Genomic DNA, 27,288 nt, shown 5'->3' on the forward strand with positions numbered 1-27,288 from the left:
TTTTGAACACCTAATAGATGGAGGTAGCAAAACTATGGTCAGGGTAGATATTTAGGAAGCTGCTGTTATTGCACAGGCAACAAATGATTCTGGGCTGCCCTAGAGTAATGGCAGTTGGAATGGGAGGAGTAGTAGAATTAGAAAATTAATGCTTTCACTAGCTAATTCATGCTGGTGTGACCCTGTAGGATAAGCACTGCTCTGCTAACTGAAATATTGGCAGTTCAAACCCACCAACCACTCCTAAGAAACCCTATATATACAGTGTGCCTATGAGTCAGAACCACCTCAGCAGTACTTAACAATAACAACAGAGGTGGTCCAGGATATCTGGTTTGCAAATACTCATGAAGAATAACATTTAAGTCTAAATTAGATTGAATTATATCTGCCAAGAATATGTGTGGAGATTCAAACCTCTATACCTCTGAATGTAATCTTGTTTGGAAATAGGGGTTTCTTTGTTATATTAATTGGATCATATCTGAAAATGGTTTGTTCTAAGTCTAATCATTCAAAAGCAATAGAAAGTAATATGAGGCATGTGACATTTGAAAGGAAATACCTTTTTTATACATGTTCAATTTATGTTGTTGTTGTTAGGTGCCATTGAGTTGGTGCAGACTCATAGCGACTTTATGCACAGTAGAACGAAACCCTGCCTGGTCCTGGGCCAACCTCACGATTGTTGCCACACTTGAGTCCATTGATGTTGCCACATTGCCAATCCATCTCGCTGAGGGTCTTCCTATTTTTCTCTGGCCCTCCACCTTACCAAACATGATATCCTTCTCCAGCAACTGGTCCCTCCTGACAACATGTCTGAAGTATGAGACATGAAGTTTGGCCATCCTGGCCTCCAAGGAACACTCTGGCTGTTCAGTCTATATTGTCTAAGTTTTCTATAACTGTTTTTCATTTTCAACAAACAAATATTTAAAAACACATTTGCACAGCGTAGATGGGGCGGGGGGTGATAGTAGGGGGAATGTTCTGGGAAATCTAATTCTTAACAATTTGTAAATTTTTATCCAGAGTCACATATATGGACTTTTCCTTGTACCAGAATGTAATTTTTCCTGGCACCAGAATGTACAGAAATTATGAACTATTGTAAAGATCTGAATAGAATATCCTTTCCTTACCACCATTTCAAGCATCGCATTTTAATTTGTGCAAGTCAGTTTGTGGAAAGCAAGCTGTAGTCCCTTGCTGTAGTTCTTCAATTCTGCTATTGAATAATGAACTGGAGACAAGATTTGGTCTTCTTAAGAATTCATACTAACAGATAGTCTTATGAGCAAAGGCATAATGCTTTTTATGGTTTTTTACCCCAAACCTAGACTGTCTCACTTACATGTAGCTTTTGTTTCTGAGGAACTGTTTTCTAATTAGCTCTTTTCCCATGTAGCTTTATTCAAAACAGTCTCAGGAGATTCACTCAATGTTCTTGAATTGTATTCAAAAGTGCTGCCTTGTATATCAGATTTAGTTATAAAACTCTGTTTAAATGAGCACACAAAGTCTTGGGTCAAAAGTACCATTGAACTGAGAGTAAATCTTGAACACTTGCATTTCACTTTGATACTTTAAATTAAATATAGAAATAATTTATGAATAATATGGCAAACAGTGCTATTGCCTATAGACTATTATATTTGTCCATCAGTATGTTAACTGGAAAATTAGCAAATATTGAATACACACTAAAGATGGCATAGAATCCGGCAATATTTGGCTCTGTTTTATATGTGTGGTGCTGTAGGATAAGCACTGAACTGCTAACCACAAGGTCATCAGTTCAAACCCACCAGCCACTCCTCAGAAGTTCTATACAGGGCTGCTATGAGTTGGAACTGATTCGACGGCAAACAACAATAAAAACATACTAAGGTAGCGAGCAATTGGAGTGATAGACTATTGTATTTGTCAGTCAGTATATTAACTGTAAAATTAGCAAATATTGGATACCACAGAAATACAATGCAAACATGGCAAAGAATCAGGCAACATTTTGTTCTGTTATGCAAAAGATAACCAGGAGTGGGAACTAACTTGACTACCACTAGCACTACCACCAATGTTAGAATTACTGAAAATATCATGTAACTCATAAACATTTTGTGGGTCAGAACATTTCCTGAAGACAAAATTGCTTTTCTCTCTGGGTTAAAATAAAATGGAAAACTGTGTCCAAGGTTTTGTAAACAGCTAATGAGAGGGACTTAGATCTGATCCAAATTACTCTTATTGTCTTTGTTTCTGTGAAACCCATTTGTCATTTTTTCCCATCATTTCCAGCGTTGTGTGGAAGAACATGGAAAACTACTTGAAATGCTGAAAGATAACAAATTATTATGGAAGTAGGACTTACTTCAAATGGAGGGTCTTTTACTTCATTGTTGTTAAGTGCTGTCAAGTTGATTCCAACTCATAGCAACCCTGTCTGTATAGGATTTCTGAGGAGGGGCTGGTGAGGTTGAACTGCCCCCACCTGCCTCCTTGCGATCCAGTGTATTATCCTACAGAATCACACCAGGACTCATGAAACTTTATTGTTCTAAACAGAATTCAAACTTTTGCCAAAAGCATCCAGCAAAGAAGTCCCATTGGCTCCCTCCACATTTTAGTTTATAATCTCCACACATGGAAAGAACATTAGTAGTTCAGATTAATTTGAGTGTTTACCGTATGTCAGGCACTTTATAAATTTTCATTCAACTCATTTAATTAACAAGACAATCTTATGTGGATTATTATCCCCACTTTACAATTTAGGAGAGTGAAACACAGAGTGACTTGCCACTTATGTATTAAGTAAACAACAGATTGTTATTTAGTGTCCTCAAGTTGGTTCACTCATTGTGACCCTGTACAGGGTTTCAGAGGAACAGTTGGTGGGTTTAAATGGCTGTTCTTGTGGTTAGCAGTCCAGTTGCTTATCCTAGAACACCACAAGAGGACCCCAAAGTTGTGAACTGCTGTCGAGTCAGTTCTGACTTATAGCAACCCTGTACAGGGTTTCTGAAGAGCAGTTGGTGTGTTTAAACTGTTGTCAGCCTTGTGGTTTGTTGTTGTTGTTGTTGTTAAGGGTGGTTAGTAGTCCAATACTTATCCTACAACACCACACCTTCACACACAGGACTCTGAAGTAGCAGACTGTTGTTGTTGTAAAGTGCAATTGAGTTGGTTCGGACTTTTAACGACCCTGTGTAGGGTTTCCCAGGAGCAGCTGGTGGGTTTGAACTGCCGACATTGTGGTTCACAGTCCAGTGCTGATCCACAGCACCTCATCAGAAGTAGCAGATAAGAGGTTCAAATTCAGCATTCTGACATCTGAGTCCAAGTGATCAATTAATCACTGTGTGCAAACTTGACAAAGGTGGGCAATGAAAAAAGGAACCTGAAAAAAGGGAGTTGATTGAAGGTCTGTTTGTGAAGCTATTGTGTTGTTGTTGTTAGTATGTGCTGTTGAGTCAGTCCTGACCCATAGCAACCCTGTATAGGGTTTCCATGGAGCATCTGATAAGATTGAACCACTAACTTTAGGGTTCAAATCAACTTTGCAGTCCAGCGCATTAACCTGCAGCATCACACCAGGACTCCGGTGTATTATACTGGACAGTAATACTGCCCTTCTTCCTCCCCTCATGTGAAAAAAAGGATATGTTTTCAGTTGCCTCTTTACCAGGAAGTAGAGTGAACCTCTTTACAGAAATGTAGGATGTTTAATAAACCCTTAGGTGCTAGTTGGTATTTACAACATGGCAGGATACTGTCTGCATTCCGGCATTGATTGAGTTCATATTCCAAATAGCCTCTTACTTGACTTTTTCTACCTTGTCCCACATGGATTTCCACAACAGACTCTCTACTTAGAATAGGAACTGATTTACAAAACAGCCCAAGAAGTCTATGGCAGTTCCAAAAACCTCTTTTCCTTAAATATAAATGGAAAATTTACCATCACAAGGCATACCATGAACATCAAAACATAAAAGATCAAGATAAATGTATATAAAAGCTGGCCCCAGAGGAAACATAAAACAAGAATGAAAACTTTAAGAAATTCCAAAAGGTAATCAGAGAAGTTAAAACTATGCTAGTCCTAAATAAAAAGAGTATGCCATGAAAAGAAAATTAGAGTACAAAAAAAGAGCTTCCAAAGATTAAAACCACAGTTTCAGAAATTAAACATAAATTGATTTAATGATTGAACCATGGAGCTAAAGACATTTTCCCAAATGTAAAACAACATGACAAATAGAAAGAAAGATTAAATGAACAAAAAGCATGGAGAACATTTGAAAACATTCAATATCCAACTAATAAGAGTTTCAGACAGAAAAATCAAAGAATGAGTCTGGGAGGAAATTATTATTATTTTAACTTCTTCTTGTGATTTGGGTGAAAGTTTACAGAGCAAATTGGTTTTCATTCAGAAATTCATAGTGTGTATACATTTTATGTTTATATTTTCTTTTATGACATTGATTGCAATCCCCACCATATAACAGGGCTCTGCCCACTACCTATCTGTGTTTACCATTTCCATTTCTCCATTCCTATCCTTTGCTTCTTTCTGAGCTGTGTCCCTGTTCCTATGGTTAGTTGTTCTAAGATGTATATACATCGCTGATGCTATTGTTCACCTCATAGGTCTGTCTATCAATTCGTTAAAAGTTGAGCTACAGGGGTTAGTTCAGTTCCAGGACTGAAGGGCCATAGTCCTGGGGTTCCATCAGTCTCTATCATATGAGTAAGTTTGGTCTTTGTTTTTTATGATTATTTAGAGTTTTGTTCCACAGTTTTCTCTCAGTACCTCCTATTGTGATTCCTTTCAGAGTTGTCAGCAGAGGTAGCCAGGCACCATCTAGTTCTTCTGATCTCAGGGTCATAGAGGTTGGAGTTCATGTGGTTCATGAATCTTTTGGACTAATTGTTTCAGAAAGGAAATGATTAAAGACAAATTTCCAGATATTGAAGACATGAGCCTTTAGATTGAAAACACAAACCATAATTAATTATATTTCATATAAATTGTCAGAATATTATATAAAGAAAAAGCTCTGACATTGCAGTGGGTTAAGTATTGATAATTGATAACTGAAAGGTTGGCAGTTTGAATCCACCCACTGCTCTGAGGGAGGAAGATGAGACTCTCTGCTTCTGTAAAGATGTGTAGGCTTGGAAACTCTTTGGAGCAGCTCTACTCACCTGTAGGATCACCATGAGTCAGAATTGACTCGATGGCAGAGGGGCTAGTTTGGGGTTTTGATATAAAGAATGAAAGCAAACGTAGACATAACTTACCTACAAAGGGAGAATCAAACTTGCACCTATTTCTTATCAACAACAGCTTGTATTAAAAGAAAGTGGAGTAATGTCTTCAAGGTTCTGAGGAAAAAAATTTTTTTTCGACTAGAATACTATCCTCAATCCAACTATCATTCAAATGCAAGAACAGATATTCAAGTGTCCTATTAATTTACGAATCATAAATTCTTTTTTAAGGAAGTTACAAAGCAATTACTACAAAAAATTAGAATAGAAACCAAAGGAGGATATAAACAACCATTAATTAAGCCAGATCAAATAAAGAGAAATCTCTAGTCCTTGAGAATAAATGGGGAATAGAGCTGGAAGGTTCTAGGGGCTTGTCTCCAGGGAGAAAATGTTGTTGTTAAATGCAGACATGTTGGTTCTGACTCATAGCAATCCTGTATAGGGTTTTCAAGACTGTAAATCTTTATGGGAGCACAAAGCCTCAGCCTACTCTCATAGACTGACTGGTGGATTTGAACTACTGACCTTGTGGTTAGCAGTCTAGTGTTTATCCTACGGTGCAACTAGAACTCCTATTAAGAAAATATGTGATTTGAATACTTTACATAGAATATTTGAGACGTTGGAAAATCTTGAGACTATTCTAAAGTCCTCAGCAAAAAAGGAGAGGTAATTAGACAGTTCAAAAAATGAAATATGTATAATAAAACATGTATGGTCCCAATGAAACAATACTAAAATGTATAATATTAAGCAATGGGATGGTAAAAAAATGATAAAAAAAAGACATCATTCAGCCTTTTCTCCCATTAGTGCCTCTGAAGTTACCAGTGATAGCTCATATGATGTAACACATGCTTGAATTAACTTAGAAAGCCAAAGACCATCTCATAGAAACATTCATTTTATATTTAATAAAGAATGTAGAATGTATATGATATGTTGAATCTATAATAAAGTATGTAGTAGAACAAAAGATTGCAAATGAATAGTTGATATACAAGGCAGTTGGTAATAATCCATACATTGTTCTTGTTGTTAAGTGCTGTTGAGTTGGTTCTGCCTCAAAATGACTCCATGCAGGGTTTCTGAGAGTGGTTAGTTGATTTGAAATCCTGATCTTAAAATTGCTTGTACTACAACACTACACCAGGGCTCAGTCTATATGTACATCAGATCAAATTCTAGGCAATACATTTATCAGATGATCTTTCACACTAGTTTATTACACTTTAGGGCTTGTGATTGCATTCCTAAAAGGTGGGTGTTCTTATAATAATAATAATTATTATATACATGGATTTAACATTTTCACACTTATAATTGTATAAGAAAATTTTTGCTAGTTTCAGTTTCTTAAAAAAATGGGAATATATGAAATCTAGTATTCTATAAAGGAGCTCTGGTAGCATAGTGGTTACGATTTGGGCTGCGAACCGCAAGGTCAGCAGTTCACAACTTCCAGCTGTTCTGCAGGAGAAAGATGAGGCTTTCTGCTCCTGTAAAGATTTACAGTCTCGGAAACCCTGTACAGGGTTGCTATGAGTTGGAAGCGACTCCACAGCACATAACCAAAGTATTCTATGGTGTGACACTATAGGATAAGCACTGGATTGCTAACTGCAAGGTTAGTGGTTCAAACCCATCAGTTGCTTCTCAGAAACCCTATACAGGTTTGCTATGAATTGAAACTGACTTGAGGTACTTGATATTAACAACAGTAGTAGTATTCTATGGAACAGTTTGAAAAATGTTTTAGCATATTTTTTAAAACTTATCAAAATTATACATTATACAGGGTATCTTTTTTATTCCTAATCAAGTCTGCCCTTGATCTCCAATTTTTAATTTATAGGAATTTATAATATTCTGTATCCATTGGCTCAACTTTTCAAATCTCACTTTCACTATGTATAAAATTCAAGAACCGATATACAAATGTGTGATAAATTTACCTCCCATAAAGTCTATGGAAGTCATGTCTGACTTCCAGCTTCACAGGTGGAGAGGAGGATTAAACTCATCACCATCAGCTCAAAGACAATTCCTATGAGACTGAATTTAGATGCTTCAATTCGCCAACCTTCTGACTAATTCTGACACCAACAGTCCCTCCCACAGCACTGTTTCTCAACTGGGTTTGATAATTCATTGCAAAGACCACACAGAACAGTAACCATGCTCACGATTATGGAATTTATTAGGGAAGTTATTGTTGCTAAGTGCCATTGAGTCAGTTCTGACTCATAGTGACTCTACGTAGGGTTTCCAAGGAGCAGCTAATGGGTTTGAACTAACAACCTTGTGGTTGTCAGTCAAGTGCTTATCCTACAGCACGACACCAGGATCAGAAATAGTCAGGATCAGTTCTTTTTCAGGACAGCCTCATCCCACCCCTGTCCACAGGAAGGTCCCTCCCTTGGTCTAAAAGATTTACAAAACTCTTTTAGGACTTCAGATAAATGCAAAGGGCATACCATTCCATCATAAAAGCCTCAGCATGAAGGCACTTGGCTCTAGCTCTGGGTAAACTTGTTGTTGATGTCAAGTGCCGTTGAGTTGGTTCCAACCCATACTGACCTGTATAGGGTTTCTAAGAAGCAGCTGGTAAGCTTGAATCTGCAGCTCAGGTGGTTCAAAACTATTTTGTAGTTGAGCGCATTAACCCTCAGTGCCACCTCAAATTAAGCACCTGGAGGCACCCCACTCTGCAAGTGAACCAAGTGTCTAAGGCATCAGCTTTCTCTCTGTAGTCTGGGAAGCCCACCACTCTGGCTCCTCCTCTGGCTCTTGGTCCTGCTATGGTGCTCCTGTGCTGCTTGAGTCTCTGCCACTCCTCTGCATCTCCTCTAATGTCACAGCTTTCTGTTCCTGGATCAAAGAGGTTCGATGTGCAGAGATCTTGGGGTCCAAATGATGTGCTCCATTCCTGGCTCTTCTTCCTTGATGGTAGTATGCTATCCCTCTGCTTCTGAAATTGCTCATTTTAGCCACAGCAGAATGGTTAAATTGACCAATGACAATGAATCCTGTTAAAAATTATTCACAACTGAATCATACAATCCTATACCATTGTTCTGATCTTCTTTCATCAGGATAAACATTTGGTGGGAGTTATAAAGACTATGGTTAGAAGAGTTCTATTAAATAATGCAATGCAGTGGACATTACAAGCTTGGACCAGCTTGTTTTACTGAATATTCCTTTAAGTGTTTGAATGGTTTGTTATTAGGAACTTGCTGGAAAACATAGTTTAAAACATAAGCAATTTTTAAAAATAGGAAGTTGATTCAAGAACACACTGAACTTTCAGAAATCAGTATATTTTAAAGCACAATTAGAGATGTTGCATGTAATTTTAATACAGGGTTACCTCATTCTAATATGTTTCACTTTATTGTACATTTTAGATATTGTGGATTTGAAAAAAAAAAAACAAATTGAAGGTTTATAGCAACCTTGAATCAAGAAAGTCTATTGGCATTTTTTTTTAGTAGCATGTGCCACATTTTAGTAATTCTCACAATATTTCAAAGTCTTTCATAATGTGATTCATATTTAATAGACTATATTATTGTTAAGTGCCATCAAGTCAGTTCCAACATATAGTGACCCTACCTAGTGTTTCTGAGGAGCAGCTGGTGGGTTTGAATTGCTGACCTTGTGGTTGGCAATCCAGTGCTTATCATATAGCATACTATAAATATAATTCTTATATGCACTGAAAAACCAAAAAATATGTGTGACTTGCTTTAGTGCAATATTTGCTTTGTTGTGGTAATCTGAAACTGAACCCACTGAGGTCTGTCTGTGTTAAATCTTTACATGTTTCACAGTATTAGATACATTTAAGTAGAGAACAATATAACTTAACACGATTATTGAAACTATGACTATGCATTAAATAATGTTTTTGAAATGGGTTTGTTCACTTCTTGTAATACTAAAAATGCTATTACTTACATATTCTTCAATGTTATTCAAACTATAGAGGAAATTTTTTGCTAAATGCTAAATCCCAATGATATTAATTTAAAAAAAAGTGCTTGTTATCAGGAGCAAGTACTTAATGAGGATCAACAGATTTGATCTATGTATAAATTTACTACCTATTGATAATTTTATTTTATAATTAATTGTGATGAATGCTAATATTTATTCAGCAAAGAAAACTACCGTTAATGTTCTAGATCAGGCTGGGGACATTTGATCTGGCCCCACCAAAGTAACCTCAGTTCTAGCCACAACATTGTTGTTATTGTTGTTAAGTGCCATTGAGTCGGTCCTGACTCATAGTGACCCTGTGTAGGGTTTATGAGAAACGGCTGGTGGGTTTGAACTGCCAACCTTGTGGCTCAAACTGACCTTGCAGTGCAGTATTATCCATCAGCGCCATGCCAGGACACCAACCATCACATTAGGGATGACTTAATTAAAAGTTTGACCAAATATAGCAGACTTATTTTTTTAAAAGCTCTTATTGTGCATTGTGATAGTTTACGTGGGAACATCAATTTTACACCCATCCTATTGTATTTCATATCATTGCAATGATTACAACCCTTCCATGCATCACCATTCAACAGTATTTGATTCTATTCCCTCTGTTTTTTTTGCGTTTGTTTGTTTGTTTTGATGTACACAGAAACACTAAGGAATATATAATCATTTAAACAACCCAAAGGCACATTCTGCAATCCTGCCTCCTGGCTGCCAGCACACAGCCTTTCTCTTTTCATGAGTTTAGAGTCCTCAGCTGCTCTATTTCTCCATGTCATCATGTTTGCCTAGCAGCTAATTTTTAAGTTGATAGTTTTGTATGGCCCACGAAAAATGTTATAAATTTTGGCAGAAAAAATGTTGCCCATCCCTGTAATCTAGATCTACTATTGGGTACATTTCCATGTGGGAGGTACTAAGGGATATGTGTATACATGGGATATTCAGCCTCATTTTGACTGGGATGCTGAGACTTCTAAGCCTCAGTTATGCTGAGTTGTTGCTTCTACATGATTAATCTTGTTCTTTCCAGGTGACGATGCCAAGCAGGCAGTTAAACATGGTGTGGATGGGATCTTGGTATCAAATCATGGGGCTCGACAGCTTGATGGAGTGCTGGCCACCGTGAGTCTCAGCAAATGATGGCATTTCTTTTTGAACTTACCATTTCCAACAATTTGGACTATCTGTATATTTGCCTCTCTGTGTGTAGATTTGTGTGTGATCCCTCAAGGCAAAATATACGTGAATATATGAGGGCTCAGATTTTAAGTTTAATGGTACCCAAAACCCACTGCCGTTGAGTCAATTCTGATTCTTAGTGACTCATTAGGACAGAATAGGGTTTCCAAGACCAAATCTTTGTGAGAAGAGTCAACCTCCTCTGTCTACCACAGAACACTGGTAGATTTGAACCATCCATCTTTTTGTTAGAAGCTCAATGCACACACAACCCACTGTGCAATAGGACTCCTTTTTAATGGCACACAATAGTTAAGTTAGATCATTAATTTGAAAAAGTCCCTATTATATACTTATGTATTTGTGAGAATGCATTATTCTTGCATTCATACGATGTTAATTTTAGTTGCCATTGAGTTGGTCCTGACTCTTGTTACAGAGTAGAACTGTATTGCATGAGGTTTTTCTGCTTCTAAACTTAGCATTCTCATCATTTAAAGTTTTAAACATCAATTAGGTTATTTCTTTGATGCCTGTAAACGTTTTCACATTTTATAGCATAGTGGTTATGAATTGATTTGCCACCCTCAAGGTCAGCAGTTTGAAACTACCAGCTGTTCTGCGGGAGAAAGATGAGGCTTTCTGCTTCCGTAAAGATTTACAGCATCGGAAACCCTGTGCAGGGTCTCTATGAGTTGGAACCGATTCCATGGCACATAACCACCATCGCCATTGTTTATCATTGACAAAGTCGTCATATATTAAAACTTACTGAAAAAAAATTATATTTATTTTAAAAAGTAGGTGGACTCTCCCCACTATTATCTCTCTCTGAACTGGATAACCATAAGCATTTTTCTCCATTTATCAGAACTGTTGAGTCATAGCGATATGATGAATGGCTTTAATTGGGATAGCCTGTGAAATTTATTCAAACAACTGAAAGCAAAGTAGAATCAGTAATTCGGCCAAGCAGTTGTGGATTATTCATTCATTGAACTAGCAGATTGATTTAGCCAAGTCCATAAAGGAGTCTTGGTGTGGCACTGTGGGTTAATGCGCCAGACTGCAAAGCTGTTTGAACTGCAAGGTTGACGGTTTAAGCTCACCAGCTGCTCCTTGGAAACAGGGTCGCTATGGGTTGGAATCGACTCGATGGCACTTAACAACAACAATAACAACATAAAGTAATTGGGACTCCTGGTGTGGCGATGCAGGATCAGCATTGGACTGTGAACCACAATGTCAGCAGTTCAAACCCACCAACTGCTCCTGGGATACCCTATACAGGGTTGCTATGGGTCAGGACAAACTCAATGGCACTTAACAACAACAAGCAATTGATGCAGTGGTTTTTCTGTAGTAGAATTCTTGCCTTTCATATTGTAGACCCTTATTCAATCCCTGGCCAATGGTCTTCATGGCCAGTTAGCACCCATCTGTCTACTGATGTTTTGCTGTGATGCTAAACAGGTTTCAGTAGAGCTTCCAGTTTAAGACAGACTAGTAAAAAAGGTCTGGCAGTTTACTTCAGAAAATCAGCCAGTGTAAACAATGAATTACAAAGATCTGATCCACAATCCATAATGCAGATGGCACAGGACTAGGTATGTTTTCAATCCATTGTGCATAGATCACTGTCTTAGTTATCTAGTGCTGCGAAAATAGAACTACCATGAGTGGATGGCTTTAACAGATAGAAATCTATTCTCTCATAGTTTAGGAGGTAGAAGTTTGAATTCAGAACACTGGCTCTAAAGAAAGGTCCTTATCTTCTTTCTTCAGAGCCAGTGCTCCAAAGACCCAACATTATTTGGAGGCACCCAAGTATCTTGACATCAATTTTGCTCTGGATCTAGAAGTTTCAGTGTAACTCTCGTACTCCACTTTTGGTTCTTCTGTTTTGGTGATAGTAGGTTCCTTTTAGCTTAGCTCACTTGTCTTTTCCTTTTCTACCTCAAAAGAGATGGACTTGAGATAAACCTAATCCCGTAGATTGTATATGACCTCATTAATATCATGTTGTTGTTAGGTGGCATCAAGTTGGTTCTGACACATACCAATCCTATACAAAACGGTATGAAACACTGCCCAGTCCTATGCCGTTCTCACAATTGTTGTTATGCTTCAGTTTATTGCTATTGCCACGGTGCCAATCCATCTTGTTGGGGGCCTTCCTCTTTTTCTCTGACCCCCCACATTACCTACAAACGATGCCTTTCTCCAGGGACTGGTTGCTCCTGAAAATATGTCTGAAATATGAGAGACAAAATCTGACCATTGTGGCATCTATCGCATATTCCGAAACGAACTCCTCCAAAAAAAAATTGGTTGGTCCTTGGGCAAGCCAAGGGAACTTTAAAAATAACCTCCAATACCATAACTCAAATGCATCAATTCTTCTAAGGCCTTCCTTATTCATTGTCCAATTTTCACATGCATATGAGGCCATTGAAAATACAATAGCTTGGGTTAGATATACTTTATTCCTAAAATGGACAGCTTTGATCTTGTGCAGCAGATTTGCCTAATGCAATATGTCATTTAATTTCTTGACTGCTGCTTCCATAAGTATTGAGTATAGATCCAAGCAAAATGAAGTCTTTGACAACTTCAATATTTCCTCCATTTATCATAATGTTGTTTATCTGTGAAGTGGTAAAGATGTTTGTTTTCTTTACACTGAGGTGTAACCTATATCAAAGATTGTAGTCTTTGATCTTCCTAAGAAAGGATTTTATTTTAAAGCCACTTCACTTTCAGCAAGCAAGGTGTGTCATCTGCATATCACATGAGTCTTCTTCCAATCCTGATGCCACTTCTTCATATAATCCAACATTTTAGTTTACTTGCTCAACATACAGATCAAATAAATATAATGAAAGGATACAACCCTGGAGCACACCTTTCCTAATTTTAAAGCACTCAATGTCCCTTTGTTCTGTTTAAAGAACTGCTTCTTGGTCTATGAGCACAATTAAGAGTTCCAGAGTACTCATTCTCCTCAGTATTATCCATAGCTTGTCATGATCCACAAAGTCGAAAGCCTTTGTGTAGTCAATAAAGCATAGGCAAACATTTTTCTGGAATTATTTGCTTTTAGCCAAGATCCATCTGATGTCACTGATATCCCTCTTTCCATGTCTTCTTCTGAATCTGGCTTGAACTTCTGAAAGTCAATTTATGAATGTAGTTAATTTTTGCATTATCTTTAGTAAAATTTTACTTGCATGTGACATTAATGACATTGTCTGATGATTTCACATTTCATTGCATCACCCATCTTTGGAATGGGCACAAATATGGATCTCTGCAAATCACTTGGCCAGGTACCTGTCTTCTAAATTTTTTTGCATAGATGAGTGAGTGCCTCCAGTGTTGCATCAATTTGTTGAAAGATTTCAATTAGTATTCCATCCATTCCTAGAGCCTTGTTCTTTGCTAGTGTCTGCAGTGCACCTTGTACTTCTTCCTTCAGTACTGTTGGCTCTTGATCATATGTTACTTCTTGAAATGGTTGACCATTGACCATTTCTTTTTAGTATGGTGACTTTGTATTCCTTCTTATTTTGATGCTTTCTGCATCATTCAATATTTTGCCTATAGAATCCTCCAATATTTTAAGTTGAGGCTAGAATTTTTTCTTAAGTTCTTTTAGCTTGAGAAATACTGACAGAGTTCTTTGCTATTGGTTTTCTAACTCCAGGTCATTGCACATTTCATTATAATATTTGACTTTGTCTCTTGAGCTACCCTTTTGAAATTTTCTGTTCAGTTTTTTCCTCTCATTTCTTCCATATGCCTTAGCATCTTTATGCTGGAGAGCAAGTTGAAAGTCTCCATTAACATTATAGAAGTTAAGAAGGATTTACCACATAGGATAATTATATCAGATGAGGGATTATCATATCATATCATATCATATCATATCATATCATATCATATCATATCATATCATATCATATCAATCATATCATGGGGTTGGTTGTATTCTGTTTGAGCTCATCATGGAGGAGATAACTACATCTTAACTGCTAAGCCACTGAGAATCCTGGTCCAGCCAACTTGACACAAACCCTTTCCTGTCATTATCACCATGTATCTGAGACTAATGACATAAAGCAGTTGTGTGGGTTTTGTCAGACTAAATGGTTGCATGGGTGCAAATATTTGTGCTCTCAGCATTTCCTAAAGCATTAATGGCAGAAATGAACCGAGCTGTTGAATTCTCTAGAATTTTACAGTTAAGAATTTAAAATCATATAGCAGGAAGATTTTAGCTCTTTTCGTTTCGGCTTTATTTTTCTTGAGGAGACTTGCCTTTTAAGGTAAATGTTAAATGTTGCCTGCAGGAATATAGAAGGAGAGAGTGAAGCCCCCCTTGGGCAGGGAGAAATTGGTCACCACTCAGATTTATGCCTCACTTGTGTATGAAGACACAGACTTAGTGTGTGGGTCAAATGAAGTTTGTTTTCTAAAAATAAACCTAAATCTACTGAAATCAAATCTAACTAGATTTTAAAAGGAAAAAAAAAATGTGTAAATGCTGTGGTTTATTTCCCTCTGGCTGTGGGGATATGGAAACTTATCTAAAAGGGCTTTTTGAGTTGTGGTCTCTGAAGCTGTTTAAAAACAATAACTCTCTCCTTTTCATGGCTTGTGTATGAGAGCAGTAGATGCTTGCTTGAGTTTTACCTCATGCATTGGAGCAAATTTAAGGCTCATGGTGATGAGATAAATGTGAGAAATAATTAGGCTTCTGGTGAAGGGTGTATTCCCTTAGTGTGTGGGTTTTGAGGTGAGTGAAAAAGACTTGGGGTGGCTGTGGTAAAATATTTCAGTAGATGTATGAAAGGACTCCCTGTCCTTCAATGTCTCTTAAATTATGAGTCACTGAAAGAGAATGATGTCATAGAAAGAGCACTGAAATAGGAGTTTTCAGTTTTGAGTTCAAATCCTTGTCTTATCTCCTTTAAATGGTGAGACTTAGTCAGACTGAGCCTTCTAGAAGTGTTGTGCTGGTTGCAAACAGAAAGTGATTCGACTACATATTATCTATGTTTCTTGATCCACAGAGACTCCTTTGTAGGGGAAAATGCTTCTGTATAGGGTTTCTGAGGAATGGCTGGTGGGTTTGAACCATCAACCTTGATGTTATCTTACATAGTACAGTGCTTTTCTTACAGCACCATATCAGGGCCCCATATTTATGTGTGTTTCTGTTGCTGTTAAGTGCCTTCCAGTCAGTTCTGACCTATAGTGACCCTGCATAGGGTTTCCAAGGAGAAGCTGGTGAGCTTGAACCAATGCCTTGTGGTTCAAAGCAATTTTGCAGTCCAGCACATTGACCCATAGCACCACACCAGAACTCCATTTAAAGTTCTGTGTGTATGTGAGTATATATGGTTGTTAAGTGCTGTTAAGTCAATTCTGATTCATAGTGATCCTGTATAGGGTTTCCAAAGAGTGGCTGGTGGGTTTGAACTGCTCACCTGTGGTTCATGCCAACCTTGTGGTTTAGTGCATTATCCTTCAATGCCATACCAGTGACCCTGTATAGCATTTCCAAGGAGTGGCTGGTGGGTTAGAACCACTGACCTTGTGGTTCAAATTGACCTTGCATTCTAGTGCTTATCCTCCAGTCCCACACCAGGACTCTATATGTATTAGGTATATATATAAAAAATTAGATTGTCATTATAACTAGTTTAAGTGTGTAATCCAATGACATTGATTACATTTACTATGTTGGATGAGTATCAGCACTATCAATTTCCAGTGATAAAAGATTTTCATCACCCCAAACAAAAATTCAATGCCATTTAATAGTTAACTCCCAATTCCCCATGCCTTTAGTCCCTGGTAACCACTAATGAACTTTGGTCTCTCTTCTGTTGCCTTTTCTAGTTACTTCATATACATGGTTTTCTGATTCCAGATCTTTGCACATTTTGTTGTAATATTTGGCTTTATCTTCTTGAGCTGATCTTTGAAATTTTCTGTTCAGCTCTTGGACCTCCTCATTTCTTCCATTTGCTTTAGCATCTCTATGCTGTAGAGCAAGTTTCAGTGTCTCTCCTGACATCCATTTTGACCTTTTACTTCTTTCTTGTCTTCTCAATGACTTTTTTTCTTTTTCTTTTCAATGACTTTTTGCTTTCTTCCTGTATGATGTTCTGATGTCATCCCACAACTCTTCTGGTCCTCGGTCTTTAGTCTTTAATGTATCAAATCTGTTCTTCAGATGATCTCTAAATTCAGGTGGGATAAATTCAAGGTTATATTTTGGCTCTCGTGGACTCATGTTCATTCTCTTCAGCTTCAATTTGAATTTGCATATGAGTAATTGATGGTCTATTCCACAGTCTGCCCCTGGCCTTGTTTTCACTGATGATATGGGGCTTTTCCATTGTCTCTTTCTGCAGATGTAGTCACTTTGATTTCTGTGTATTCCATCTGGTGAGGTCCATGTGTATTGTCATCTCCTTTGCTGTCTAAAGAAGGTATTTGAAATGAACAAATCATTGATTTTGCAGAATTCTATCATGTGATCTCCAGCATGATTTCTATCACCAAGGCCATATTTTCCAACTACTGATCTTTCCTGTTTGTTCCCAACCTTTGCATTCCAATCACCAGTAATGATCAATACATCTTGATTGAAGAAGTTGGTAGAATTCTTCTGTCTCATCCTCACTGGCTTTAGTGGTTGGTGCATAAGTTTGAATAACAGTGGTATTAACTGGTCTTCCCTGTAGGCACATGGATATTATCCTGTCACAGACAGTGTTGTACCTCATGATTGATCTGGATGTGTTCTTTTTGATGATGAATGCAACACCATTCCTCTTCAATTTGTCATTCCTGGCATAGTAAACCATGTGGTTGTCAGATTCAAATGGCCAATACCAGTCCATTTCAGCTCACTAATGCCTAAGATATCAAAGTTTATGCGTTCGATTTCATTTTTGACAACTTCCAATTTTCCCAGATCCATGCTTTGTATATTCTATGTTCCGATTTTCAATGGTTGTTTACAGCTGTTTCTCTTCATTTTGAGTTGTGCCCCATCAGCAAATGAAGGTCCTGATGGCTTTTCTTCCACAGACTTTACTCCATTCACATCATCCTGGTCAACTCTACTTTGAGGAGGCAGCTATTCCCCAGTCACATTTTGAGTGCCTTCCAACCTGAGGGGCTCTTTTTCGGCACTATATCTGATAGTGTTCCTCTGCTATTCATAAGGTTGTCAGTGACTAAATATTCACAAGTAGTTTGTCACTCTTTCTTCCTAGTCTGTCTTTGTCTGGAAGCTCATCTGAAACCTGTCTACCATGGGTGACACTGCTGATAGTTAAAATACCGGTGGCATAGCCCTCAGAATCTCAAAAACTCACAAGCCACAACAGTACTACGAACTGACAGACAAGTGGTGGCCATTTGGTTTTAAGTAGAAACTTTTACTTTAAATTTCGAGGAGATCAGACATATGAACTGTTAAATTGGTGTATGTTTTGCTGGGTCTATTTTCAACATCAACAGAATCATTTAATCATTTTACAATGATGCTGATTGTCAATTTGGGCTGGCAGCTATTAAGAGGGTTTTCTGGTCTTGGCTGGGGCTGTTCATATGTGTCCGTGGTTAAGGTTGGGTTTACTAGGAATGTTATAGGATGACCTCAGCAGGGATGGCTCTACATCATTTTACAGGTTCCAGCAAGTGAGCTGGGCTCTTTATCTTTAGGTGGCAGGTCTTCTAAAGAGAAAGTAAAAGCAGGCAAGGACTGTTTAGAGGTAGATTCAGAATTGGCCCACTGGCAATTTCTTGTCTTTTATTGATAAAAGCAAGTCACAAGGCTTGCTTCACTTTCTTCTTATGGTGATAGGAAGATATGAAATGTCACTTTGCAAAATATAAAGACAGGGAGGGAAATAGTTGCAGTCATTTTTGCAAATGATCAAGCCTATTTGCACCAGTGCTTTTCTAAGTATGCTTAGTAGAGGTTTCTCAAGGCTGCCTGGTGGGCAATGTGTGGGATGGGACAGCGATGCAGAGGAGGAATTATAGGCAGTGGTCTGGATTCGGCTCCTCTCACCTTTAACTCAAGAAGTTCTGGCTTTATCTGCTTTTATTTATGTTCAGCTGCTTTGCTTTGAGCAAAGTGTTTCATGTCTAAAGTCAAATTTAAAAATTCATGCTAGGAAGGTAGAAGCATGAGAGCTCAGAATGAGTACATGTTTTGGAGAAAGGTAACTTTCTGGATGAGTGAGTCACATCCCTGTGAGATTCTTTTCTGTCTGACATAGTGCCTTGATAATGATATGGTTGAAAAATCAATGAATGAGCAACACCACATTAAGGTCTCATCATATGTTCCTAAAGGTCAACTCCACTGGACTTAAATAGGCAATTAGGTGTATAAAGAGGTACTCAGGGAAGAAAAGTTGATATGAATGGTCTCAGATGATTAGAACGCTGGAATGAAGGAAACATAACAGGGCCATAAAATAGAGAGTTTGTATAACGATATTTGTTTATTTAATTTGTTATGATCAGAATTATACTGTATAAAAAGAGATAAGCCTAGTAAAACTGTGGGTACAGACAGATAAAGAAGAGCATGGGCATACTCAGCACTAGGAAAAACATTCTTTTCGACAGACACAAGACACACCAATCTGAATTCACATTTTAAGTATTTTTATTAGTTCACCGTTAGACTTGGTTAGGCATTGGAAACAACCTGAAGAGATTTGATTTGCGTGACTTTGAAAATGTGTATTGAACCCTATCTAGCTCATATTTTTCTTTGGTTCTGGTTTCACATGGGGAAATACACTTAATTATAGCTTGCATCATTATGTGGAAATTGTAGCATTTATATGTTGATGTAATTTGCTGAATGTAAAAAGAGGACTATGTATAGTTAAAGGGACATATGTAAATGGATCCAAAGCATGTTTGGCAAGACAGAAAAGTCAAAAGGGGAAAATCACATTACCTGCCAAACATTCAGAGGCCACATGCCAAAGATTGCCTTCACTTCCTTCAAATTTGTAGCTGTGTTTGGTCTTCAGCCTTTACACAAAACTCTCTTTAATGTGAGCTTCCAAAGTTTTAGGGAAGAAGTGGGGGATGTCTTTGAATATATTCAGCACAATTATTTCTGGAAAAACTGCACATGAGTGCATGGTGGCTTCTTCAGTGTGTGTTTTCAATGGGAATTGGACTTAATTTTAGATTTAAATATTTTGGGATGAGTATTTTAGAAATTTTGTGCTACAGGTCACCTTGGGAATTATTTCTATTCTCAAATCAAAGATTCATATCAAAGTAGTGAACTATATGTTAGCTATTGCCTCCTGATGCTATACAACAAAATATCCCAAACTCAACCTAAATCAGTAGTCATTTATTCTCATGAAAATTTAGGTCAACTGTGGGTCTAGAGATTTGGGCTTGCTACCAGCTATGTAGCTCTGCTCCAAGTTTCAGGTCCAGCTGGGCTTGGCTTAGAGAACCCTACTTCCTGAATATTTATCCTGGGGCCCAAGCTGAAGGGAAAACAGAAGTGGAAAAGAGCAAGTAGAAATACATGAAGCTGCTTAAGACATAGACTCAGAAATGGCACTCTGCCACTTCCGCTAATATGCTAATGGGCAGAGTAGGTCATCATGGCCAAGGTCAAAGTCAAATTATTGGTAAATGCACACTCTACCCCTCTTAGTGGGAGGACCTACGAAGTTGCCCTGGAAAGGGTATGATGGGCTTACAGAGGATTGAGAGATCTGGAACATTAATGTAACCACGAGATGAACCTCACCTGGTTCACATTCTTTCTTGCTAACCCATGTCCATCATCTATTGCCCATAAAAATGAGAATCTTCAAGATGCACATGGTCATATTTCTTTAAAAGCATTAAAACTATTTTAATGGAGTGTTATATAATGTATGACAAGATGCCAAATATGTTAGATGGGGAAAATCAGAGACTGTTTTTCATCACTAGCTTTGTTTGCATTTTTATATTCCACTTGTGGCACTGTAGGATAAGCTCTGCACTGTTAGCTGCAAGGTTGGTGGTTCAAACCCACCAGTTGCTCATAAGAAACCCTATACAGTGTGGCTATGAGTTGGAAATGACTCTATAGCACTTAATAACAACAATAACAAATATAAGCATCTTAGCTAGCATGAATGATTTGTAATAAGTAAATATTATTAAGAGAATAAATTAAATGAATATGATACTTCATTTACTCTTATTTGTTAAAAGATGATTTAGAGTTTTAGAATTGTGTTTAAAATGTCTTAAAAAAAAACTCTTGGGGTTTGAAAGAAAAACCAATTTAATTGATTTTATTTTAATTACTCATCTTTCTTTCTCTTTTGTTCAGAAGGAAGTAATTTTACTGTTGATTCCAAGCTTTTTCATTCAAAGGCCATGCTGAATGGACAGTGACCTTTGGAGGTTGAGATGGATAACAATTCAACACAAATAGTACCACATCATTTCCCATCTTGTCTCCACAGATTGATGCCCTGCCAGAAATTGTGGAGGCTGTGGAAGGGAAGGTGGAAGTTTTCCTGGACGGCGGGGTGCGGAAAGGCACAGATGTTCTCAAAGCTCTGGCTCTGGGGGCCAAGGCTGTGTTTGTAGGGAGACCAATAATATGGGGCTTGGCTTCCCAGGTAACTGAATAAGAAAGAAATCTCTAAATCAGGACCATTTGACAGTGAGATATAAGAAATAAGTAAAACTTACTTTTGTATCTTTGACTTGCTTAGGGAGAGAAAGGTGTCCAAAATGTCCTGGAGATACTAAAAGAAGAATTCCATTTGGCTATGGCCCTCAGTGGTAAGACTTGCCATTCTCATAGCTATTTTCTGTCTTTTTCCAGTAGCGTTTAAGCTGTCTCCATGGAATCTAGGGAGTTCCTTAGTGGTACAAGTACCTTGTGGGCCCAGTTGGAGGTTCCAATTTATTCAGAGATGTCTCAGAAGAAAGACCTGGTGATCTGATTCTGAAAAATTGGTCATTGAAAACTTTCTGGTGCACAGTTCTATTCTGGCACGCTTGGTGTCACTATGAATCAAAATCAACTGTATGGCAACTGGTTAGAACCTAGAGCAGCTGTCAAAACCCAACCCCCCCCCCCACTGTAGTTGAGTCGATTCTGGCAGACAGTGACTCTATAGGACAGAGTAGTACTACCTTATAGGTTTCTGAGGCTCTAAATCTTTACAAAAGCAGACTGCCTCATCTTTCCCCTATAGAGCGACTGGTGGGTCCAAACTGTTGACATTTCAGTTAGCAGTCCAACACTAAATCAACTGCATGGACCAGACTCCTTAGAGCATTTTGGTACCCCTTTTGCTGTCTAAGCTGTCTTAAGTTAGTTCCGTTTTGTTTTTATGTATTTTACTTATTTGGATTTTACGTGTGATTTTGCTTCACAAATAATCACGATAAAATAAATCATCATGATAAAATAATGTTAATGATGGAACATGCTGTTATATGATGTTGGGTTGACTTCAACTCATAAGGAACCTATGCACAATAGAATGAAACACTGCCCAGTGTTGCGCCATCCTCACAATTGTTGTTACATTTGAGCCCATTGTTGCTGCCACTGTGTCACTACATCTCATTGGTGGGGGGATCTTCCTCAGTTTTGCTGACCCTCTACTTAACCACCCATGATGTCCTTCTCCAGGGATCAGTTACTCCTGACATCATGTCCAAAGCACAAGAGAAAAACTCTCAAAAACCTTGGTTCTAAGGAGCATTGTGGTTGCATTTCCTCCAAGACATATTTGTTTGTTCTTCTGGCACGCCATGGTACTTTATGTATATTTACAATGATTGTTGTTGTTGTTATTAAGTGTTATTGAGTCAGTTCCAACCCAGAGTGACACTGTATAGAGTGTCCAAGGAGTGGATGGTGAGTTTGAACTGCCAGTTATTGTGGTGAGTAATCCAGTGATTATCCTACTGTGACACATCAAGACTCCCAGGGCTTTTATAGAAGAATTAAGAGGAGCTCTGCTGGGTCAAATTTAGGGCTACTAGCTGAAAGTTTGGACATTCAAACCTACCAGCTACTCAATAGAAGAAAGATGAGGCAGTCTGTTTCTATAAAGATTTGCAACCTTGGAAACCTTAGGGTTCCTATCGAGTCACTCCGATTTAGAATTGACTCAATGCAGTGGGTATAGGAGAGTTAGGAAGGAAATAGAAATAAATTGATCTTTAATTGCCACCTGGTACATTAAGAAGATAAGGCCCATGAGAGTTAGCGGTAGTGGTTGGAAATATGGCAGCTGAGGAAGAAGAAGAACCCAAGTATTGGTGGTCTGGACTACAGGGGAAAAGATCATGTCTTTCATGGAGGTAGGAAACTCTGAAGAGAAAAAAGAATCTTTTAGAAACTTACTAAGTATAAAGTTGACCCCCACATGTACCTGCAGTGCAAAATCATTGGGACATCTAAGAGACATTTTAAACTCCATCTGTCCAAAACTAAACTGCAAACTTTCCCCAACAAACTTGCTCAATCTGCAGACCAATTTGTCCTGCCTTGTTGTCAGGTGCCATCAAGTTGGAACCAACTCATAGTGACCCCATGCACGGCAGAACAAAATAATGTCCGATCCTGGGCCAACCTCACTACCGCTGCCACACTTGAGTCCATCAATGATGCCACCTGGCCAAACCATCTTGTTAGGGGTCTTCCTCTTTTTCTCTGACCATCCACCTTACCCAGCATGACATCCTTTTCCAGAGACTGTTCTCTCCGGACAATATGTTCATGTTAATATGATTGTTCCAGCTGCTTGAGGAAATGGAGTCATCCTTGACTCTCATTTTCTATCCTGTCCTCACATACATTGGCAGTCTTCCCACCTCTACTCCCACCATCTTGGTTGGAGCCATCATCAGCTTTCTTTGTCTCAGTTAGCTGCCTATCTATCCTTGTCCTGCCCCCTAAGCTATTCTCAACAAAGTAGCCAGGATGATCCTTGTAAACATTCATTCAGATCCTGGTGCTCAGATCAGAACCCTTCAATGACTTTTGATTTAGTCAGAGTAAATACTTGTTGTTGTGTGTCACTAAGTTTGTTCCAACTCACAGTGATCCTGCATAGGATTCTGAAGAGTGGCTGGTGAGTTTGAACTGCCGACCTTGTGGTTCAAACCGATGTTGTGATCAAGTACTTATGTTATAGCACCACACCAGAGTAAATGTTAGTAACTATAAAATGACCAACAAACACTTACATTGTCTGATCTCTGTTACCTTTCTGACCTCATTTCCTACTACTCATCCTCACTTGTTCCACCCAGTCATACTTGTTTCTTTGCTCTTCTTTGAATATGTCAGACAGGATTCAGTCTTATTCACTGGCTGGCCGCTCTGTGTGGAATACTCTCCCCCCAGATATCTACATGACTAACTCTCTGGTGTGGCACCTTAGGATAAGCACCTTAGGATATTAGTTGCAAGGTTGGTGGATCAAACCCAATAACTGCTCCTCAAAAACCCTATGTTGTTACTGAGTGTTGTTGAGTCGGTTCTGGCTCATAGTGTACCTGTATAGGGTTTCTGAAGAATGGCTGGTAGGTTTGAACCACATATGTTGCTGTTCAAACTGACCTTGCAGTCATGCACATAATCCTGCAGATCCACACCAGGAAACACTATACAGAGTCCCTATGTGTATTGCACTAGGCAACTATGCTGCACAAGAACTTTTTAAAGTGTTGAGCAAAGATGTCAGCTTGAAGACTAAGGTGTGCCTGACCCAAGCCATCGTATTTTCAATAACCTCATATGCATGTGAAAGCTGGACAGTGAATAAGGAAGACTGTAGAAGAATTGATGCTTTTGAGTTATGGTGTTGGAGGAGAATATTGAAAGTGCCACGAGCTGCCAAAAGAACCAACAGATCTGTGTTGGAAGAAGTGCAGCCAGAATGCTCCTTGGAGGCCACGATGGCCAAACTTTGTCTCTCACACTTCAGACATATTGTCAGGAGGGACCAGTCCCTGGAGGAAGATATCATGTTTGGTAAGGTGGAGGGTCAGAGAAAAAGAGAAAGACCTCCAGCGAGATGGATTGGCAAAGTGGCAGCATCAATGGGCTCAAGTGTGGTAATGACAGTGAGGTTGGCCCAGGATCGGGCAGTGTTTTGTTCTGCTGTGTGTAAGGTCTCTATGCGTCGATACTGAATTGATGACACCTAACAACAACAACAATGAGTAGGAATGGACTTGACAACCCTTAACAACAACAGCAACTTCATTCTACTTTCAAGTTTTTACTTAAGTTTTACTGACTGTCTTATTTAAAACATCTACCTATCCACTCATATTTCCAGTTTTCTTTCTCTGTTCTTATTTCACTTTTTATAATACCGATCACCTCCTACATATCACTTCTTATGTAATTTACAGTTTAAATAATATATAAGAGCCATGAGGCAGGGATATATATATATATATATTTATTTTTTGTCTTCACTGCTGTATCCCCAGTGCCTAGTGACATGTCTGGCACACAATAAACACTCAATAAATATTCACTGTAGGAGTAAAGAAATGCTGTGACGTTATCACTAGCGACTGTTTCAAAACTGACTAAGAATGGACTTGCAGATGTAATAAACAACCTTGCATTCTTTATCACCTACCCTGTTTTGAAAGCAACAAAGTTTGCCTTTTCTATGATCCATATGATCCAAATAGTCCCCATAAATAGAATTCACAAGCTAAATAGTCTAACTCACCACTGTACCGTGCCCGAGTGGACAAGGGCTCAGTGAGGAGAATGCCATTCTGTGAATCCTCACTATGCGTTTTAATTTGCTGCAGACATATCCTAAAAGAGGGCTTTCAGCCACTGAATCTCTATTAAATGTGGCAGAAAGAATATACTCTTTGTGTTAATAAAAATATGTGCCAGTCATTTTGTGTTAAGGACTGTTTAGGTAATAAAAATGGTCTCATGCCACATAAGATTTGGCAAGCCTACCTTGAATCATAAACCTTACATTTGTCAAGCTTTACATTCCTTGGGAAAACGATTACCTGCCTTATTATTACTGCACTCATTTTATATTAAATGTATGCATTATTTTTTTTTTTTTAGGGTGCCAGAATGTGAAAGCCATCGACAAGACATTGGTGAGGAAAAATCCTTTGAGTGTTTCCAAGATCTGACAGTGCACAATATTTCCCATCTGTATTATTGTTATTATTATTATTTCCCCGTATGTATTACTTGACAAAGAGACACTGTGCAGAGGGTGACCACAGTCTGTAATTCCCCAGTTCAATACAAAGGGTGTCGTTCTTCTCCAACAAAATAGTAATCCCTCTTAGTTCATTGCTTTTGACTTTTCAATGGGTGTCCTAGGAACCTTTTAGAAAGAAATGGACCTGCATCCTGGAAATATATTAACTGTTAAAAAGAAAACATTGAAAATGTGTTTAGACAACGTCATCGGCTGGCAGGCTGAAGTGCTGGAAATCAAAAGATATCCTTTAGCAAAATTGGAGGTAGCTAACTCTGAAGTATAAAAATAATTGTCTCACTGTTTATTAACCTGCATTGTTTTGGATGGTCTTAAAATTAATTTTACATCGCAAACTTGGGGCCAAATGATTAGGAAGGCCTGGATAAACAGGAGATTTGGATTCACAAATTTGTGAAGATAGCAGGGGATAGATTTGGACTGAGTGGTTACCTTTTGATGTTTTCTAGACACATTTTAATGCCCTGAGCTATGTTACTTCTTTGCATGTAGGTTTCCATTTACATCTTCAGTGTTTGCATATATCTTATTATTTGATGATGTATATTATTTTTAATCATAAAGAAATAAAGAATTTTTGAAAAAAAACTCCTTGGTCCATTTGTAGCAATAATGAAATTTGACCGTTTAATCTCTAATTACATACCTGTTCCTTTTCTGCAAACCCCATTAATTCTCTTATTTCTCCTGGCTCCCCTGGTCTACTCTTTTGATTCTTTCCCCAATTCTAGTCTCATGAAGGGCCAAGTGCACAATTTGTGAGATCCAACCCAAAATGGAAATGTAAGGTCCTTTGTTCAAAAAGAAGGAACAAAGTTCCTTTTTTAAATTTTCCTCCTTTTTCATGATCTTTCTCTCTTTCTCTTGACCCTCCACAATGTTTTATTTTTTAAAACACTTTCATTGTGAATTGAGTTATAGTTTACATAGCAGAACATCAGTTTTGCACTCAACCAATTGTATTTTGTTTCATTGCAATGATTGCAATCCCCTCCATGCACTATCGGTTAACAATATTTGCCTCTATTTTCTCTTAGAAAAAACTTTTTTTATGTACACAAAAACACGCAGGAATATATAATCATTTAAACAACCAAAGGGCACATTTTGCAAGCCAGGTTTCTGCCCACTGGCATACAGCCTTTCTCTTTCCATGAGTCTGGAGTCCTCAGCTACTCTATCTCTCCATGCCATCACCTCTGCCTCCATCTCTGACATCGCTGCTTCTCTGGTTAAGATCCTATGTCCCATTCATACTCTTCCCTCTTAATGGTCCTAGGGTCCTCTGTTCCTGGAATGTAAGATTAACTACTCCCACCCTTCTGTTACACAACTTCCACCTTTAAAGTTGTGACGATCACAATTAGTCATGATAACAATTACTCACTATCAAATCAAAAGAATCCTATTCCCATCTCCTTTCACTAGACCCATCTAGACAAGATGAAAACAATTCAGTGGGGATTCTACCTTTGCCTGCTTGCTCTGTAACTAA

General features: G+C 38.2%; 1 protein-coding gene across 1 annotated transcript in view; it reads left to right on the forward strand.

The window, feature by feature from the left end:
* The window catches only part of HAO1 (hydroxyacid oxidase (glycolate oxidase) 1), a 92,979-nt gene extending 67,281 nt beyond the window's left edge, over positions 1 to 25,698 (forward strand). The window contains 4 exon segments of the mRNA XM_006870400.1: positions 10,199 to 10,410; positions 21,006 to 21,164; positions 21,261 to 21,330; positions 25,628 to 25,698. Coding sequence (XP_006870462.1) covers positions 10,199 to 10,410; positions 21,006 to 21,164; positions 21,261 to 21,330; positions 25,628 to 25,698 — 512 coding nt within the window.
* The last annotated feature ends 1,590 nt before the right edge of the window (positions 25,699 to 27,288 follow it).

This window comes from Chrysochloris asiatica, unplaced genomic scaffold (assembly GCF_000296735.1).
Source record: "Chrysochloris asiatica unplaced genomic scaffold, ChrAsi1.0 scaffold00141, whole genome shotgun sequence".
NCBI classification, from domain to species: domain Eukaryota; kingdom Metazoa; phylum Chordata; class Mammalia; order Afrosoricida; family Chrysochloridae; genus Chrysochloris; species Chrysochloris asiatica.